The sequence below is a fragment of the Stegodyphus dumicola genome, chromosome X2 (genome assembly GCF_044657685.1).
Source record: "Stegodyphus dumicola isolate Sdum_Otavi_A_Nest chromosome X2, ASM4465768v1".
NCBI lineage: Eukaryota > Metazoa > Arthropoda > Arachnida > Araneae > Eresidae > Stegodyphus > Stegodyphus dumicola.
This window is the reverse complement of record NC_140781.1, coordinates 195,517,152-195,537,979: the sequence shown is the minus strand read 5'-3', so window position 1 is coordinate 195,537,979 and position 20,828 is coordinate 195,517,152. Positions and strand designations below refer to the sequence as shown.

At 32.9% G+C, this 20,828-nt stretch overlaps 1 protein-coding gene across 2 annotated transcripts in view; it reads right to left on the bottom strand.

Annotated features, from left to right (window-relative positions):
* The window catches only part of LOC118198260 (uncharacterized), a 324,065-nt gene that overhangs the window by 34,310 nt on the left and 268,927 nt on the right, over positions 1-20,828 (bottom strand). For both annotated transcript variants that reach the window (XM_085809850.1, XM_085809851.1), the window contains exons 13-16: positions 13,410-13,556; positions 8,909-9,161; positions 3,824-4,109; positions 2,081-2,255 (exon numbers count right to left, since the gene is read on the bottom strand). In XM_085809850.1, coding sequence (XP_085665976.1) covers positions 2,081-2,255; positions 3,824-4,109; positions 8,909-9,161; positions 13,410-13,556 — 861 coding nt within the window. The remainder of the gene's footprint in view (positions 1-2,080; positions 2,256-3,823; positions 4,110-8,908; positions 9,162-13,409; positions 13,557-20,828) is intronic.

Sequence of the window (20,828 nt, the reverse complement as noted above, 5' to 3'; positions counted from 1 at the left end):
TACTGATTATCATGATACGAAGAAATGAAATAAAGGGAAAAGGTGGCAGTAATAGGCATGATTACATAGAATGGTGATGCAAGTTTTGTATCGTGTATCCGTGCCTCTAATTAAATTATTGTTTATAAGTTCTGGTGGTGGTATTTCCCATTTTTCTATCAGAACCATTTCAAACTACTGCAGATATATTTGCTTTTTGTTGCAAAAGTGTCTTCAGATGTTTGTCTATAGTGTCTCCGACACATTTAATGCGATTCAGAGAAAAGGAGGCCAAACAGTTCAAGTGTGTCTTCTGTTTTCAATAACATATAAACAGTTAAAGTACTAACTTATTATGTACTTCTATCTTGCAGATAGAAGTACATAATAAGATTATTTGACTGATTAGTATACACTAAGTAATATACCGGCTTCCAGTATATGCAACTCTATAAGCGCATCTAATACAGTATTTTTTCAGACTATGTTTTGATCTGGTTTGTAAATTCTTATGCAAAGAGAAAAAAAAAGCTTTTCTTCCCCTGCCAAAAAATTATATAGAAATCATAAATTTGTATCATAACTGCAGTATATTATAGTTTCCCTCTTTACTGAAGTGCTGACAGTAGGATAACATCGAAAGTTTAAGTTTACTGATTATAACGGGATGATTTTTTTTTTACTTTCAGTTTTGTGTGTCGCATAGTTGAAATAAAATAAATAACTAAATTATTAACTGGTTCAAAAACTGGTGTTTTCTTGAGAAGTTTTTGAACCTTTGCTCTGTTTATTAATTAAAATAGTTATGCGGCTTTCTCCTCTTCTCTGAAAGATACTTATTCCATCGACAAGCGCGATAACTGATAACTCGACTATGCGAGTCGTCAGTTGCATTTTAATTGGAATGGAAAAAAACTCGCAAAGATAGACTTAATTTCGATTATTCGGGAGAGATGTTCAACAATACTAATGTAAAATTGAGTAAAACCTTCAATCCAGTATTGGTTTTTGCCTAATTGGGAAAATATATTTCATTGTTAAAGTCCGGAACCTGGAGTCGTATGTGAATGAAATTGCAGTAAGATTGCCTTAAAGGGAAAAAAACTGAAAATTATTTCGTGTCCTCCTTTCCTCACTGGATAAAAGGAAGAAAACCATAAGAATGTGTAAGCTTATTGGACTTTTGATTCATCTGTGAGAAAAAAAATGTAATAAAAAAACGAAGACTTTTAGCTTTTTGTTTGCAGAACAAAACCCATGAAGAGGTCTTTACAAGTAAAATATCACATTGTATATATAAAGTATTTTCTTCCTATCATCATGCCTTTGTCGTGTAATTGGATGCATACTCGACTTGTATTCGGGAGGTCCGGAGTTCGAATCCTGGCAAGGACACTGTACATTTTTCACGTCTCCAGAATTAAAATGTCCTAATGACTCTACATAGAGAACTTTACATTGTGAAGAAGATGAAGAGATGGCAGATACATTCAATTGAAAGAGTGAAGACATGTCGGCTTAGGGGGGGAAAAAGGATTTTAGAGAACAACAACAAAAAAAAAATAATAATTTGGTCACAAAATAAAATGAAACATAGAATCAAACCGAACTGAATTTGAAGTTTTCTTTTTGCTAGAGATAGTATGTTTATTTCTATTTTGGAACAGAACCTCATTTAGTTGCAGTTTGGTATATATATTAATAATACTGCTGTGCAAGCTCAGCTTCCTTGAGCCTGCATTATTCAAAATTTTAGACTTTTCTTTACTGACGTCAGAAAGTCTTGCACTTCTAAAGTGTGAGATTAATAGACAAAATGAAGTCGATAAACATTCTGCTGATATCTTGTTTCCAACCTTTCAGTAAGGGAACTATTGATAATAAAATAATTATTACAAGGGCGTATGGTTTAATAAGTGAAAGGTACATTTTATTGTTTTTACGTACAGATTACAATTATTTATATTAATAAACGATGAAATTCAGTTTTTGAGAAATTGTTAATAAAAGGCATGCAAACCTTCGCATCATTTGTTGCAATTAAAAATAGCATTCAATTCAACTCTTCAAAAATATCTGCAGAAAAATTGTTTTGACTTACAGGTTTCGCACGTAAGGTTATAACCACGATTTTTTGGGCTTCCCATTGTAGTATCTTCAGCGCTATGAAAGACAAAATGAGCCTCGTTACCATACGCTAGAAGCTGGGTACCGGGTAATATATCATTTCCACATAATTTAATTTTTTTCATCTCATCAGCTGGATCCAGGTTTACCTATGGATTAAATTAGAAGTTGTGAAAACATGAAAAAGCGCAACGTAACTTATGTAACTAGAATGCAGATTTTACGTTTACGTAAATGGTATAAATGGATAATGCATGTATAAGGTATAAGACAAAATACACTAATAAATATAAATGAAATCATCGAGAACAAAGAAAATTAATATTAATGTAGTATTTTTAATACTGAACGATTTAAGATGAATGCAGCAAATTTTCTTCCTATTTTTAAATAAAAAGTTTTAGCCCTCATTTTAAGACTACTTTGTAAGATCTAGTATACATTACGTGAGTATTTTTCATATATAACTTTATATGTATTACACGCATATCAGTGTGAATGCCTGAAGAATAGCATATAAAATCAGGCAAAGCTGAGATTTGAAAATATGAAATACTCCATTTTCGACAGTCTTGAACATTAAAAATTGTATATTTAAAGAGTTACATTAATAATATCATTATGTAGCCAGTAGTCAGAATGAAATTTGTTTAATATTTGTATCTAATGTGTTGCGTTGAAAACGATCTTACAGTACAGTACTAACGATCTTACAGTAGTATGTGTGTGATTACACACATCCATAAAAAATTACATAGGGGACTTGCATACAGTACTGACTTCGAAAATATAACATCAGAGAAAACCCAGTTATTCATATATCCATTTCATACTTTCTAAAGTTCCCGTAAATATTACCAACAAAACATTTTCTTAAAACTTTGCTTTCTTCTCTTCCGAGACAAGTGAAAACTGAAAAACTGATCAGGCGGAGAACAGACCAGTTGGATAGATTAATTTTTTTGCTTTATTTGATTATGGTAAAATGTGTTAAGTGTCTGTTGACCTAGTCACCAAGTGGCGCATTACGACTAGTACCTCCGGGCTATACTACATAGCATCTGCACTCGTAGCAGTTGCAACGGGTGCAACATGCATTGCGGCAGAAAAAGCCAGCGTAAGTTAAATTGCAAGAGTTTGCTGTTTTTCCACGACAATGCAAGACGGCCCTTCGTAAGGACCACCAGTGATACCCGTGATACCATTAGGCGGTTTGGCTGAGAGACTATACGCGTTCCGGACATAGCTCCTATTATTCCACATAGCTACCACCTCTTCCATTCGCTGAGCAACCATCTCCTTGAGAAATCTTTTGACAGTGAAGGAGACCTGCGGGACGTGTTCCTTTCTTTGCTTCCAAGATCCCCGCGTGTTATTCCCAAGGCATTGCACAGTTGCAAGAACTTTAGAAAAGCATGCTGTCTGTTATACATATGTCTGATCTGACAAGAACATTTTTGGTTATATTGTATTTGCTATGAGAATGACTATAATGTTCATTACGTATCAAGAAACAGATATGCAATAAAACTGTGTCTATGGAATTTAACTTTTTTTGTAATTTACGAAGTTATAAATCTATACAATAACTCTGTTAATTTTAAAGCTTTATTTTAATGCTAGTATTATATTTCGTGATAAAAATTTTAGTAATGAATTAATAAATAAATGTTGGGTATCAAACACGTCAAAGAAGTTTACTGTATTTGATTTTTACTTCAAGGTAGTCATCCATACAGTGGCCTAGATCAAGATCGATAACAGTCAGCAGAAGACGTTTCGATGTTGACGAAGCACTGACAGTCACACGGCACTCCAGTCCACCCAAGTAAGCCCGGGGATATCGCAGACTCGTGATATGAGTTGGTTCTAGAATTAGCAGCTTCCTGTTAAGGCAGACAGAAAGGTCAACGATTTCCCATGAAGCCAAATAACCTGAAGCCGTAATTGAGAAATCTGAATGGAAACTGACGTAAGCTTTGTTTGTCCTAGACACAAATTCTCTGTAAAATGAAGAAAATAAAATTTTAATATTATAATTTACAACACCAAACAAATAAATACGTTTCTATTTTAGACATTTCTTAAATTACAAATAAAGTGATGACCTAATTTTAAAAGTACAATAAATGGGTCTAAAAATAGCAGTCTAAAAAAATTAAGTTTCTTACCATGTTTTTCCAACGATGGGTCCTAGCCGTTCATAAGCATTGGGCACTACTAAGGCTTGAAACTGTACTCCTTTTTTTATGGAAGGTCCTAATAGGTGGGCCACTGTTGCTTCCTATGAAGTGATGGATAAATTGCAGCCATGCCTTCAACGCAGGGTTTAAATTGCACCAAAACGTGGCTCAGGTACTTCGCAGTTTCTGATGTAAATCGTAATTCTAGCCAGAGCGAAATGGAGTCCTAAACAAAAGAGCTGCAGTAGTACTCCTTTTATATAAGTGAAACACGGAATCCTGGAGAAGGTATGGTTGTAACTGTCCGTCGTTTCGTAGGAGGCAAAGGTTGTCACCTATTAGGTGCTTCCATGATGAAATGGCCACCACTTCCGAGCCTTGTAGTGAAGAAAGGATAAAAGGATAATGGCTATTAAATAAAGCGCCTGGCCATTAAAATAAATGTGTTGGTCTTAGCGAAGGAACTTGAAGGAAAATACTTTAATTCTCTGCCATCTTTGAGATACAAAGATTTCTGGTGTATCAGTCACCGTATATTCATTACGTTACAGCCAATTTCATTGTTTGAAAAATGTTTATTTATTGAGAAAATATGCAAACATTACAATCCCAAACCATCAGGATTAAAGAAAACCGTCTACAGAAAAAGAAACAAAAAGTAAATAAAAAGTGTCACATTTCATTTTCTTTTTGCTTACGGCATAAAAGCAAAGATATAATGTGTTGCCATAGTACCTAGAAGCTTTCCTTCTCCCATAATAAAGTAATTAAATGTTATACAATCCAGAATATATAAACATTGTTAAATTGTCGATTAAAATCAAATTAATTAATCGTAAAAATAATTCAAATGTAGAGTCATCAATCTTCTGTTTTCTGTTGAGAAACGCAAGAGTAATACAAACAAAATTATATTTCTTTAGATTTTGAAGTGTGTGTCCTTTTTGGTTTGGAAGAATGATTTAATTTAAGTTGTATGGTTTTCCTTATTTTGCATAACACATTTATTTTAAGTTTGATTTCTTGTTCGAAACTTCTCAATTTCTCCTAACATTTTCTCTTCAGGATGTAAACTTAAAGTTAAGGGAAGTGCTTTTTAAAAGTGTGAATATCTCAGTTTTTTCAGAGCGTGTTTCGCTAGCCAAGTGCACGCTTCGTTGTTATTTTGTGGTCACGCTAGTAAGACTCTTGGCCTTAACAGATTAGTATCATGCCGGTCAGATTTCTCTGAGACCACGTCTTAGGCGTAAATTTAAGTGCGTTCTTGCACTATTTATTTCAGGTTTGACTTTATTATATTCTACATTTTAATTCTCACCGCAAATGGACTGTGTTTTTGTAACTCACGAAGTCCATGCCTTTCTGTTAAATTAGTTTGAATTAATAAAAGGTTATTTTTCACTCTTTCTTCTGTGCTAGTAATTTATTGACGCTTGTGCGAGAATTCGCCAGGTTCATTGTAGGATCTAATTTAATATGTGGAATAATAGAGATAGGTCTTACAAAGTAACCAAATAAATTTAGTGTCCATATTAAACTGCTAGAAAGTAACGGTAAATCATTAACTGTGCTTATCTGTTAATCATAATAGACTTTATTTCTTTCCTCAGTGTGTTTTTAACTGCCCTCGTCTAACTGTACTTTTAGGTCAGTCGTGGAAGTCATCTCCGGCGTTACCCGGCTAATGGGGTAACATCATCACTCTATAAGATCTCTTTAAAATAGCTCGGCAGAAACCGAAAATTTATCTTACGCGGAAGAAATTTCATTGGCATTATTAATCATGTCCGCTGCGTGGTTTCATATTTTCCTGTTATTATTAATCATGTCCACTGCATGGTGCCATATTTCCCTGTTATTATAATGTACAACATTCTTTCTTCAGTTGAACTTTATTAAAATACGAAAAATAAATCAAAAAACAAAATTTTTATAATAAAATAAATCTAATGGATGCCAATGATCGTATTTTTCTGTCATAATTTGCTGTTAAAGTGCAGACGTCTAAGAATCACTAATTTTATCTCTAGATAAGCTGGTATACAGCAGAAATTAATATTCACCTAAAACTAATTACCGAAAATCGTCCAAAATCACCTTTAAAAGTAGCAGTCTAAAAATGCATTGAAAAGCATATTCCTCATGACAATGCCTCTAGAACACGAGCGTCCGCCAGCGGACAAGCGGTAAAATTGCTGAAGACTGGAATCTTGGTCTGATTTCTGGTGAATGGGCTGGTGGCATTAGCGTTTTCATGGTTTTCCCCACGTGTAATGTGCATACGAGTCAGTTTCCTTAAGAAAGTCCTCTACGAAGTCATCTCTTTTCTTAGGCAGATAGTGCCATCGCGTGCTTTGCCATTCAATTTGTCATCAAATAAACCAAATATCTATTACACGAAGTGTAACCACAGTTTCTTTATTCCTTTAATCTGGGAGTTAACTCATAATTATATTTTCAGAATACGCTTTAGAGAAGACTGTTAAAGAAGCATTTATTCCTCTTAAAATTTCTCCCTCGTATTCTATTTTGCGTTTAATTAATTTACACTTATGCAAACAGTCTTTAAAAAAATGTTCTGTTCTTTTATTTAGATCATACCACTAAACTCTATGTGCGGTTTCGTAATAAAAATTAGGATTTATTAGATTATGGCAAAAGACTATTGGAAAGTCTCCCTAAAAGGGGGAATTAATCGTATTCACGTTACACAGGTGACAGGTGACAGCAGGGCCGGACGGCTTTCAAAGACTAATCGGGTATAGTGCGGACCCACTCCATCTATAGCATAACATGTTTACAACATGTTATGCTATAGATATAAAATACCTAGCGTTGCATTACCTACACGACAGGAGGGCATTGCATGGCGACATAACATAACTCAGACATGACATGGCATAGCATTCAACGTGACATAGGATAGAATATAGTCATTGCATAGGGACATAACATATTTACAACATTAAATACACAACGTAATGTAACTTACACGACAGATGGAGACAGTATAGCGACATAATATAGTTAAGCATAACATATTAGCGACATAACATATTGAGGTTACATATTTACAGCATACAATTCGCAGTGTGGCATGACCTATGCGACAGGTGGACATTGCATGATGACATATCATAGCGTAGCGTAGACATAACATGACACAGCATTGCAACGTGATATGACATAGCATAGCATAAGGATTACATATTTACAGCATTAAATACACAACGTACATGAAGAAAGTCGAGAAACTTCCCAGGCAGACAAGCCAGTTCATTAAGATTTGATCCCGAGTCGAACTACCAGTGTTCAGCCTTGGCCTCTGGTGATTTCTTCTCAATACGAAATTAATAGTTTTAAATATGCTTCTTAAATACTTCCTTACTATCTCCGTCTTAACCCTCTCTCTACGCATCTCGAGATTTCCACGGGCAACTTAAAAGTAGCAAAATTTGCGCAACCTCCGATTTCCACGAGGATGAATTTTTGCCATTTATTTAACTGTGCAACCCGTTCTTTTCTCGTTCAAGGTTTCCTTTCGGCTTTTCTGTGACGTTTAATTGTTCATTTAGATGTGGACTAACAGATGCTTTTAATTGTCCACATTTCTGCCAAATATACAAGAATACGTAATATAGCATTTTGCGCGCGCTTTTCAGAGCTTAGAGATATCTGGCAGGAAGCGTTTAGCGAGTGATATAACCTATATTCCTGACGATATTTCCGACATTGATAGTAGTTCTGACTCTGATTTCAAGTATATTGAAGATAGTTATAGCGAAACTGATGAGAATTTCTTGGATTCCTCTGAAGATAGTGATAAATCTGAAAATTCAGTTTCCATTGAAAACGTTCGACAGTAGTGCAAAATTGACATGCAAAATATTACATTATGCAAATGTTTTCATTTGTATATATGTTTTACCTTTGTATTTTATAAAATAAATCATAATTTAAGCAATATTAATGTTTAAAATTTTCCTTTTATATCATTATTCTTCAATTTCTGTATTTTGACAACCTTTTTCTATGTTCTAATTCTATATTGAAAAAAAAAAAAAAAATGTATATTTTAACTCTGAAATATATGTAGATTTGAAATATGTAATAAAAGATACGCAATTTTTGAACCTATTTTGATAAAAAAAAGTACGCAGCGAGAGGGTTAATATAGGTTGTACAATTAGTTTTAGAGTCTAGATAAAGTACCCAGAAAAATTATCTTACTGCTTTTTTTAATGGGAATTGAACTTTAAAGATGAATAAATAATAGAAACTGAACCACATGCGTTTAGTATCGACTGTAAAAAGTGTTTGATAGCACGGTAAATAGAAGTTTTAGGTTCCACGCAAACCACCATATAATTCCTCCATATCCATTGCTTCAATTTCATCCACATTGTACATATACATAGTCGAACACGAAATGTCAAACCATTCTGCATAAGATGTACTTGATAATACTATAATCAAGATTTTAGTGCACAGAATTCCATTTCCTTGCAATGATGTAGCAAAGTGTAATCAAAATCTCCCTTTTTCTACTTTTAATAAAATTCGAAACAAGGTCTTTCATGCAGCAACTTAAGAGAGGAAAAAGAAAATTTGTAACCAACCTCTCGCTGAGATGTTCGCCACATAATTTGGTTCCTTCTTCTTTCAAATCGGAACGCAAGAGCACAAAATCGTAAAGGCAATCTTCTTGCCATTCGAGATCAAAGTGATGAAACGTGAGCACCACACGGGAATTGGATGGTCCAATGACTTCGGCAATATAATCGAGGTCGTTGAGATAATTCGATGGGTAATTCACAGATGTTAAATTGCCATGCATTTGACTCACTGTTTTATTCAACTCTTCCGGTACAACTAGAAGAGAAAAACGTTTGAAAACATACACCTTTTATATACATTCAATTGTTTAATTGCTAGAAATGTCAACATTTTTAAATATTTTAATTAATTACTTTACTGACATTGTAGAAAATAAATAATACTTGAAATAGAGATAATCACAAGTCAGACACAGTGTATTCAATTATATCAACGACTGTTAAATTATGGAAGGATCACACGGCATTGTAAAACAGGACATGTGTTTTGCCTTCCGCAAAACATAACGCGTTAGTAACCTGCTGTTAATTAGAAGTCTTACAATAGAATAAATAGTAGATTAAGATACATGTATTCAATATATGTTTTAACACAAATAATTAAGTGAAAGAAAATCATAAAAATAGCAAAATCCACTAAACGTTATTCATATAATTTTAAGTCTTTTGTCTATGAGATCAAATTTCTGTCTAACAGTATCTATATTAATATATACTTTAAATACAATGCACTTCTATTCTAAATATCACACATATTATCAACACTAAAAATCGGAAAATGAAAAAAAAAAAAATTAATAATTTTAATTTACAGAAACGTAGATTCATGTTTCGTTAACGAGGCAGCGACAGATTGATTGCTTTATAGTAACAAGGTAAAAGCAATCGATGTGACTTTTTCAATAACTTATTATGATATTTGACAATTTATGACAAAATTTTACGACATAAAGTATCATATTAATATTCGTAATGCACATTTCTGGCTATCTAAAATGCAATAGTGTGAAAAACCATAGGTATCGAAGCCAAACTTGGTAGAAACATGTCAAAGTGCAAACTCGGTGGTGCCATACTTGCCGGACAGCCATACCTAGTGGACAATATATAAGTTACAGAGCTCAACGGATTAAAATAAGAAACCCGTTCATATTGCGGGAAGGAAGGGTATCTCTGTTTTGTGTAGTCACTGCCAATTTCCACCAGCTTCTTTCAAATTTATTTTCAGTTCCCTACAACCCTGCCGGGAATATCGGCGTCGCGTCTGACAATAGTTACCGTAGATTCTGGTCGATTCTCCTTTCAATAAAACAGTTACGAAATATTAGCTATTTATTATCATGGCAAGGAATAACAAATATACATGACGGAACATCTCCTTGTATTCGTGTAACGGTAAGTCCAGAGAGGAGGAGACAGTCCCCTTCTCTTCAATTGGTCTTTTTTATAGTCTTTTATTCCTCCTTGTTGATGAGACGCTCTCCTTAGGCGAAGGAGCTTAGTACGCGAGTCATACGAGTGGTTAGGTCCGCTAGACATTCAAGATGAAGCAGAAAAACTCAGCAGCTCTTTATCTGACACTCCCAAGCAAACTGATTAAGAAAACCTAATAGCTTTATGTGAAATCATCAAGTATTTGCCCGCCGTCACATCGAAAATTTTAACTTTCTATAGTGGATTTGTGTTTAGTTTTTGGTTGTAGGGCCAGAAATTCCTACATAAGGGGATCAACGAATTTCAAGGTCACGTTGTTAATGCATCAACCGCCTTTCGTGAAAATCTTATGGTTTTTTTTTTTTTTAAGTAACCCAGTTTTTCTATTATGCTCTCTTATTATATCTAATTTCGTCATCCCCAACCAAAAAGCAAATTGGTTTACGCATATAAGTTCAGAGTTCTTGAGTATGGGAGAGGGAAATCTTGGAAATCTTACTGACCTGCTAAACTGTTTACGCCTCTCTGTTACTTAATTTGAATTGATTGGATTTATCTTCGGCAAGAAATATTAATTTCAAGGAATCTTTAGCGCCCAAGTCGTTCTTATGTAGGGATGTGTTAAATGGCATTTTACCTTTTAATTTGATTGGTTCTAGATTTAACGCAAGTAGCGGATATCGAGTTTCTGCTATCGTGTTAGTTTGTGCAACCGTCAGAATGACATGGGAAAGACAGATTTTTTTTTAACTGTCCTTTGAGTTTGTGACTTCTGTACTTAGAAGGAAGATGGGGCAAGAAACCGTCTACCTGAACGGTTAGAAATTTGCATATAAAGAGATATAGAATCGTACAATATTTGGTTTTCTTTCCAATCCCGTTTGGGTACTGGAAGGCTTTTATTTATTAAATTAATTTTCATGACCGCTTTTAACTTATAAGATGAGTTTTTGAAGTTTTTTTCTGACTTACGTACAGCTGTAGAAAATTGTACATTAATTTCATTTAACAACTAAGAAATTTATTCACATCAAAGACATGGGAGATCTAACTTAGAATTATTGCAGACTGACTATTTAATGTAAAGAAAGACTGGCATATGATGAAGCCTTTCATACCGTGAAAATTTGAAGACACCTTTTGAATTCAGGTTGGAATTTCGCTCTGAAGCTTGATAAATGGAATACATGAAATTTATTACTCCATAATAATAAACGCATTTCAACATGTAAAATATATATATACATATATACTTACATATATTGTAGTCATCCGCCCTTTTTCTACAACTTCACCTGACATCTTACATCTGGCAACCTCGACAACAGCTAGATGACTTCGCAAGCTGCGAGATGAAATCCTTCCTTCTGCGCGTGAGAGGATTCCGTATTTGAGACGGAGATGATTAAATGTGAACTGAAAGTAGCGACGCAGTTAAATCAAAGACTCAAAAAACCTTTTTATGATGTGATGATCACCGCTTTTTTGTGAAGCTGCGGGCTCAATCTTTCATCTTACTTCTTTTCATTTTTCTATGTTTCTTTAGCTATTAAATTACTAAACGTTAGTATCAGTGTCATCATTAGACCAAAATAGAATGACGTCCTACATGGCGGCTCGGCCTCTTGAACACTAGACCCTAGACTAAACTATAAAATACCGAGTATAACTGCAAATGGAATCCTGTGGATTTATCAAATTAATAAAAGCCTTATCGCATGCCGTGATGACTTGCCATTCCTCTGCTGCATCGAAATCATAAGTACTATGCTTCAGTTACTTCAAGACACCAATATTCTTCGTCGATGATTTATTTGATCATTATTTGATAACTTTACATTTGATGATTAATTGAAGTTTGATGAAATAATACTAATGATGAAGCAATGAATAAACGAAGCAATGCTCTCTAACCAAATGCTATTCATTGGTGATGTTATTATGCATATTTGATGAAGTTTAATTGCATAAACTAAAGGCATCTGATTTTGATGAAAATTAATTGAAGACTATTTAAAGAATTGCTGGTGTATTGTTTTAAAAAATTATTTCGAAGAATCGTCAGTTCTGTCGTAAATTCGTTCAATCGTAAACTCATTCGTTTTCGAAATTTTTGCCTTAAAATTTCTTTTACAAGAATGAGCTTTCATTAAAATATAATAGCACTCAAAGGTATAACAATACCGATCAAGAAAAACGTTCTGCCGACAACCTGATATCAAATAGAGAAAGTTTCTTCTTCAGTAACCCACAGAAGGCCAGTAATCACTGCACCTTCCCGTAGAAGGCAAAACATAGGTAGTCTACATATGTTATTCAGAAACTTAATCTCAATGTTTTTTAATCTTTTCCAAGAGGAATGTGCTTCGCCTTCGAAATATATTCGTTTTCTAGTCATTCATAGTCATACGAAGCTTAGACGGCAATGGCAAGTCCACAAAACGAAAGATTCTTCCGTTAGATTCCTTTGTTATCATCATTAGACTTGAGAAATTTCCTCTTTCTTTAGCTACAAATGAAGCAGCCATGACTCTGCGTAACTCCAATTAAATAATGATTTGATCTTCATTTAACATTTTTGCCAATATGTGGAAAAGCATTTTTGCGTCCAAGTAAATACTTGAATTTTACTTAAATGTTGATTAATAAATTTTTACTGAATTGTAGAAATGATCGTAATACATGTAATCAAAATCAATAATTAGAATAAAAATCAGAATGTAGACTATAAAGTAATACTGTTAGAACCTGGTACACAAAGCATGTTAACACAACTTTAATTTAAAATCTTAGAAAATATAGTATGTTAGCTTTGGGAATAAATTCAGAATTTCTGCAGTATGTACTGTATAAGATGAAGAAAGCAGTCGAGAAAAAGGATTGATAATTAATGAAATTCCAATTTTTTATATCCAGTTCAAATAATTTAGTGTCTAGAAAGATGGCAAAAGAATCAACGATAATTGAAAATAGTCTACATAAAACAAAGAGAAAGGTAAAAATATTGCTACTTATTAATTTATTAAGGAAAAACTAAACGACAAAAATATATCTGAAATTGAATTCATACCAACAGAAGGCTTCTTGCATATGAATCTACCAGGATGATTACAATTCTTGGCTGTCCAGCGCAAGGCATTAGAGCTACGTATCTGCTTCCATTGAATTGCCAAACACGAAGGAATCGGTATTTCACCCGCTTTAAAAATCCGCATATCTGGAAAACAAGGATTTCAAACTTAACGAATTATTGCTAAAAATTGAATTTTAAGGCATATTTTACTATAAACGTTCTTGACATTATGCTTTAAAATGATACAGCCATTTTAAAACTGAATTTTATATCAAATATTATGTTGCCTATCTTCGTGAAGCAAGTTTTAAATTAAAATATATTCAAATAAAGATTTGCGAAGCACCATACAAAAATATGACAAATTTAAATTATTAATTTTATTTGATTTTTTATCTTTGGAATACAGTCCAAATGAAAACACGTTCCAATAAAATATCCCTCCTATGCAGTTTTATTCTCATTCAATTAATACTTTCGACATGGAGACATTCACTAAAGAAAATATGACTTGCTTTAATAAAATATGGTGACCACCAAAGTCCGAGCAGTAAACTGCTGAATGCGATTTGTTTATCTGTCTGCGTAGAAATGTGTCTGATCCTCCCCATGTGGAACATGAATATGAATCAGTTCAATTTAAAACGTCCCCCGCATAGCATTCTTGCATTTAGCCAGGTAGCCCTCGAAGTCTTTAATCCAAATGAAGGGAATCCTATTAAAATTTGAATGCGTATTTTCTTTTCTCCGAGATTAAATTTGAATTTGATTGCACATGGGACATAGAAATTATTGATGATGGGGGATAATAATTGGGATAAACTACATAGGAATTAATTATAGATTTCAGGCATTTCAAGATTCATTTACCTTTTCTAATAAGGCGTTCTAATTGCTTAGAACTATAATACTTAATATATGTTTATATTACTAGATTACTTAGTAAACAAGAAATGCATTGATCACTATTTAATGTTGACGTTACGTCAAAAGTGTAGGATTCTTAATAAATGAGAGGAGCAGTTGCGACTGTTATCCAAATAACATCTTATTCAGGGGTAAAAATCTCTTAATTTAAAATTTATTGCATCTTGGAGTACATTAAAAACATTCTGTCATCAAACAGAACATCAACATTTTCTGTAAAATCTTACCAAATAATTCCATCAGTAGGGACATCTAAATTCAACTTCTATTCATTCCAAGGAGCCTTGCCCTATTTTCATTCCCCATCGTGTGATATTTGGCAAAATCAAGTCTGTTTACGATATGGCCACACAGCAACATAATTTCATTTTACGACGACGAATAAGTTTACACTCCTTCAAAATATATATACTTAAATTTTCGAGATCTTTATGACGGTGAGATGACATTTGCTTGATACTCGCAACTGTGTTATTTATTCGACATCTTTTCTGACATAAAGTCAACATCAAACGGTAACAAATACACTTGATACTGATACATGATCCATTCAGTTTTAAATAAATTAAAAATATAAAAATGATTAATGGATCTCAAAATACTTAAGTCGGTAGTTTATTTCAATATAATTCACCTTAATTGTATTGTTCTTGCCTTATTAATACTATTTTAAAGGTTCTTATATTAAACCCAAGTAGCACGGCAACGTCGTAACGCTGTTGCAAACTGTTGCGAGAGGTTGCAAAGTGGTCGTGGTAACTTTTACGACGTCTTTACAACGTTGCGAAGACGCAAAATATTTTAATATTTTCCATTGCATCTTGGCAATTTGTCAACGGCGCTGAAACTTCATGATATGACCGCCTTTAGACGTGGCCGTTTTAGCATTTTTTTTTTTTTTTTTTGTTCAGCAGATTTATTTTTAGAATGAAAAGAGACTAAATCTGCTCTTTCAAGAATCTGAAGTTCGCATAAGATTTACTTTGCAATGTTTCATTACTTTATTTCATCTAACTATATTAATCTAAGGTAGATTCATCTAATGAAATGTAAATTTAATGTAAATACTTTTGATTTATTAAATTTAATTAGTACTAAAAATACGTGCTAAATTATTGTTTAAAATTGAGTTAAAATAAAAATATTTTTTATAAATATTACAACAAAATATTTTAAAATGAAACTAATCTATAAAGTAAGTTATTAAGTTATGCATTTTACATATTTTAAAAAATCATATTTCCGAAATCAATGCAAGTCACATGTTAGCAATTATTTTGCTACTGAAATATGACTTTATTTATTTTTTTTTGAAGCAAGGACGAATTTATTTGAATTAATATGCTGACATAATATGAAACGTTTTTACCGCATACAGAGCAAAAAGTACAATTTTCGCGGAGATATGATTGTGCGTTGCGTGAAGATGTATTTACAATTATAAATGGGGCAATTTTAAGAATTCCGATAAAACGTCCAATGTTAAAAGACGTTGCATATCCATGCATATTTAACTGTTGTCCAAAATATCTCAGGAGAAGCAGAACGAAAAAATTAATGGAAAAGGAGAAAGAAATATTAGCACTTTTAATGGAAAACGACAAAATTAATGGCTTTGATAAAGTACTAATAAATATTGACATCAAAATTAGAGAAACTGTGAACAAAAATACGACTTCATTACGTAAAAAAGTTCTCATGAACTGTTTGTTACGTTTTTGTTCATCTACATGCATTTATAAATGCTTGGTTTAATCCTAGTATACGGTACACTTGGGATTTGGCGATATTGACATTACAAATATTTTAGCGAGCCCGATAAATATTTTTGTGTAAATATAATCTTGTGAACATTGTTCCTAATTCTATTTAGTTTAAATAATTCTTCTATGCCATTTAAAAAGAGTCTATTAAATCATCAGCAGAACCGTCGAAAGGTTTAATGCCATCGTATAAAACGCTAAATGTTTAGACTGAACTGCGTTCAAGAGATTGACATTCCATGTACATATTTACTGGATGATTATAAACAAACATCTGAGGTCGAGGCTTGCGCCTTTGACTAGCTGCCAAATTCGAACAAGTCAGTTAGCGGCGCAATAATTTCAGCCTCCATTTTATTTTCAGAAATATTTTCTTCACGGTTTTGTAATTCACCATCGGAATTAAATACTGGAGAGCTTCGATACAGCAAGAGAACGGTGGAAAGAATATAATGATGACAGTTTATTTTGAATTGAGGAGAAATCATGGTAGTAATGCCAAATTTCCGCTTATTTTGTTTGCGAATATCTGCTCTACAATGCAATGTGCTACGTCCTACAGTGAAATAGTGTTCTGTTTTAGTGTTTTATGTTTCTGTGGATTAAACTTACATGGTGGTGTTCTCCAATCTTCAGTGATCCAGCGGTGCAATATTTGGATACACGGATTCGGTTATAAAGTCCTAAGTGCTATATCGTATATCACTCATATTAAACGAACATATTGTTTCTCAGACTTTCCGCATATGATCGAAAAAATAGTGTTAAGGAAACATTAGGATTACCATGAAATATTGTCATCTATAATTATGCGATATTTAAGTGTGTGATATTAAAAAACACTCAATATTTTTTTATTGATTGCAAATTGCAGTTTTATTACTTGTCGTTTAATAGCTTTTTTCCAAACACTGTGTAATTCGCGTTTTTTTAAATATTGCTGTTATGTACGTCTATTAGATTATCTCAATAAATGAATGTTGGAAATTAGGTTTTATTCTTTATTAAATTTAAGTATATTCTATTTTCTTCGCTTACATTTTATGTGCATATGATAACAAATAAATTCATAATAAAACAAAAGGTTTCATCGTGTGCTATTTAACGAAGAGCTTACTTTAACGTACTTAGCTTACTATCGTATACTACATTACTTAAATTATTTCTGTACAGTATCAAAAGAAAAGTTATTGATTATAAAAAGTGCATGAAATTATCATTGTAATCTACCGCTATTCTAAAATGTAGAAACTAATAATAAGTAAATACATTTACATATAATCGAAAGAAATGGTGTTAAAAACATCATCATTGCTAGTAAATACTGCAATCCATAATTATTGCACTTTTAATTGCTTACTATTTAAAAAACACGAATATTTTTTTATTAATTGGAAATTTTAGTTCTGTTACCTTCCTACTGCTATTTATACTTTCAAACACTACTAGTTCATGTTTTTTTCTTAAATACTGTCATGTTTGTAAGGTTATTATTTCATTTTAGATATGAATATGGGAAGTTATTAGATTAAGGTATATTTTTGTATGAAGTATTTTTGATCACATTTATTTACTACTTTATACTGTCTTTCATTTGCATATCTTGGAGATATAGAAGTTAATGGTTATATTTTTTACTGTGAAACGCGAATAAATTTATACTTGACTTCAGGTAAAATACGGATTATGCACTTTAAGTGTGTGTGTGTGTGTGTGATTATGGCAAAGCACACTAGGGCTATCTGCCTAAGGGGAGGGATGCCTTCGTGGAGGACTTTCTAAGGAAAGCTGGCTCGTATACACTTTACACATGGGGAGAACCACGAAAACGCCCATGCAGCCAGCCCGTTCGCGGGATTCGAACCTCTGACCGAACTATCAGTGTTCAGCGAGTTTACCGCTCGGCCGCTGGTGGGCTATGTACTTTAAGAACCGCCTCCTAATTTATCATGACAGGGGCAATTTTCAATGCCTCTGAGATTTAACAGAAATAAATGTGATTATGCTGTTATCAGAAACGCTCTTTTTTACCCACATATGTATCTTTACTTTTATTTATGTCTAATTGAGTTTTATTTACTTAAAACCTACTATTAATGTTATATATTTATAATAACCACTTCCATAATTACGCATAATCGTAACTTCGAATTTAAGTTATTTATAAAAATATAGTTTAAAGTACTGAAAATAATTAAGGCTATTATTAATTATGCATATTTAGTCTAAGAGAAAAAATTGTATTATCTTCTGGTTTTCAGGAAATGATAAAATATTTAAACTTTAGATAAATACAAGGAATACAAAATTTTAAAAAAGAAGGAAAATATATTAATTATTAAGCTTATTTTTCTGCATAAATCAATATGTAACGCAAGTGCATAATAACGACATTTTCACAACTGTTGCAAAAAGGGGGAATTTGGCGAACATTTAGGCGTCTTTAAGACGTCGTGATACGATGCTTTCACAACCAAAATATCACCTGCGAAAGACGCAATAACCAAGTCTATGTGACAAAAACCTCATCTGCAAATACGTAATAAAGATGTCTTTGCAACGGTTGCAAAACAATGGATGTTCGCGAACATCTGGGCGTCTTAAAGACGACATATTGCAACGTTTTTGCAACGACATCCGCGACGAGTTTGCTGTGCTACTTGGGAATCAAAATTAAATGTAAGCAAGGAGCTGCTCTATTAAATTTCAAAATAATACGCATTACCTTCAATTTCAAAATGTCTAATGAATGACAATGAATATGCATAATGAGTCAGGTGGTTCTATTATTTTGAAATTCGCAGAGTATTAAGCGACTAAATGAGAATTGCAGCTGGATATAATAGAAATCCGCATCAGGGTTCCGAACAGCAGAGGGTAAATATCTATGAATTTCTCCTCTCATTTTCCTACCATTAATAGCTTGATGATAAGAACTATAACAAAACTGGTCACAAAATACTCTTGAAGTGCTCTGCTGCCATGGCGGTAGGTATGGCAGAATTATAAGGATGGCTGCCTGTCGTATGACATTATTCTTGCTACAGTAATTTAACTGCTGAAGGCATTTGGTGTTCTCCATTAAAGTTAAATTTCATAGGCTTGTCAGTTCATTCATTTCATTCGCCGGTCACTGACGCCTAACGAGAACCGTCTGATCACTGAAGTCTTAATTACAAACTGGACACCATCCCGCATTGATCGGGAGACACACAGCTGAAAATGGTAACTACTATACTTCCTCGAAAGACTGGCAGGCTAATCGAGTGTTCATCAGAGGCAACGCCATTTAGTAAGTCGCTTTGCAACTATTTCAGGGGGCATCGTTCAGTTAACAGCGCCGTGTCTGTTTTCTGGAACATGAGTTATATAAGATTCTGTGAATAAGATCTTCATTTTGAAAACAAAATACATATTGCTTAATACTTTTTACAATAATCTGCATAGAAATACTCATCACCTAATCTCTTAATAACAGAAACTTTTTTTCTAAAAAGATGCTATGCTTTATTCTCACTTACGTGTAAATGCAAATATTTTGCTTTTCATATTGTGTACGGCCACTAAATATGATGTCTGAATATCAAATATTGCAACCAATTTTTGTGGTACAGGAATCAAAGGCTTTATGTTTCATTTTTTTATATTGAGTACAAAAGTTTCTTAAATACAAGTATGGGAATCGGAGGACCGTATAAAATGCTTTTGTAACTGGAAGTATATATCTACGACCAACGTTTACGAAAATAAAGGTCAGTTAAGGACTTTTATGAACATGGCGTATACTGCAAATATGAATACAAATACTTCAAAATATATTGCTATCAATGTTTTATGTAGATTTTTTGTAATCTCAACTTAAAACATTTCTCAAACATTTTAAATTCTTAATAGCATGGGCTGGACTGAGTACTATGCAATGGAAAGGAAAACACATTATTTTACCTAATATTTAACAAATGTATGAATATTTCTCCCCTTAAAATACTACATTTAATACAAAAGCTCATTATTCAAAGGCTATCGGTGAGTTTACGTCCTGGCAGAGCAAATTAAGTGTTATAAGTTAGCAACGTTTTTTTTCCATCTATATTTAAGTTCTCTAGTTAAAAGTTTAAATTTAACTCCTTTTGCATTGCATCAGAAGTTTCATTCAACAATTTGCTGCTTGCAAATGAGAAAATTTTGCAATGGCCTCATATTTCTTTAAATAGAAAGAGCACTGAAAAATTATATTTGATTGTTACATGAACGTTTTACAGCTTAAGGTTAAAAAATATAAGAATATGTAATAGTCGTCATTTTATATGAGTCACCAGGAAAATTGTTAATTTATATCAGCACTACTGAGCTATATTATTTAGCGTATTACTCTGAGCACTATTTATGACATGGATGCTTTTATAGAGCGCTGAATTATCTTCCGACAAAGTACAGATTTTATAATTGTAATGTGTGATGAGAATATTGATATCATTCTTGTTTACTAACTTTCAGGAGTGGCCTTAGTTATTATAAATACTTGTTTTGAATAGGCTTTTGCTACTGAAGGTTGTCAGAGGTCTACAATGGAACGCAGGTAGCATTTTTGTAAGGCGTTGTTTGAGAAAAAGTAAATTTACACTTTAATTACATTAAAAATGTGAAATTTTCGAATAATTATTATATTAGGGAGCTTGTGCTTAAACCTGTGGAAGACATTAAATACCTTTAAGCTCTGCAGCAC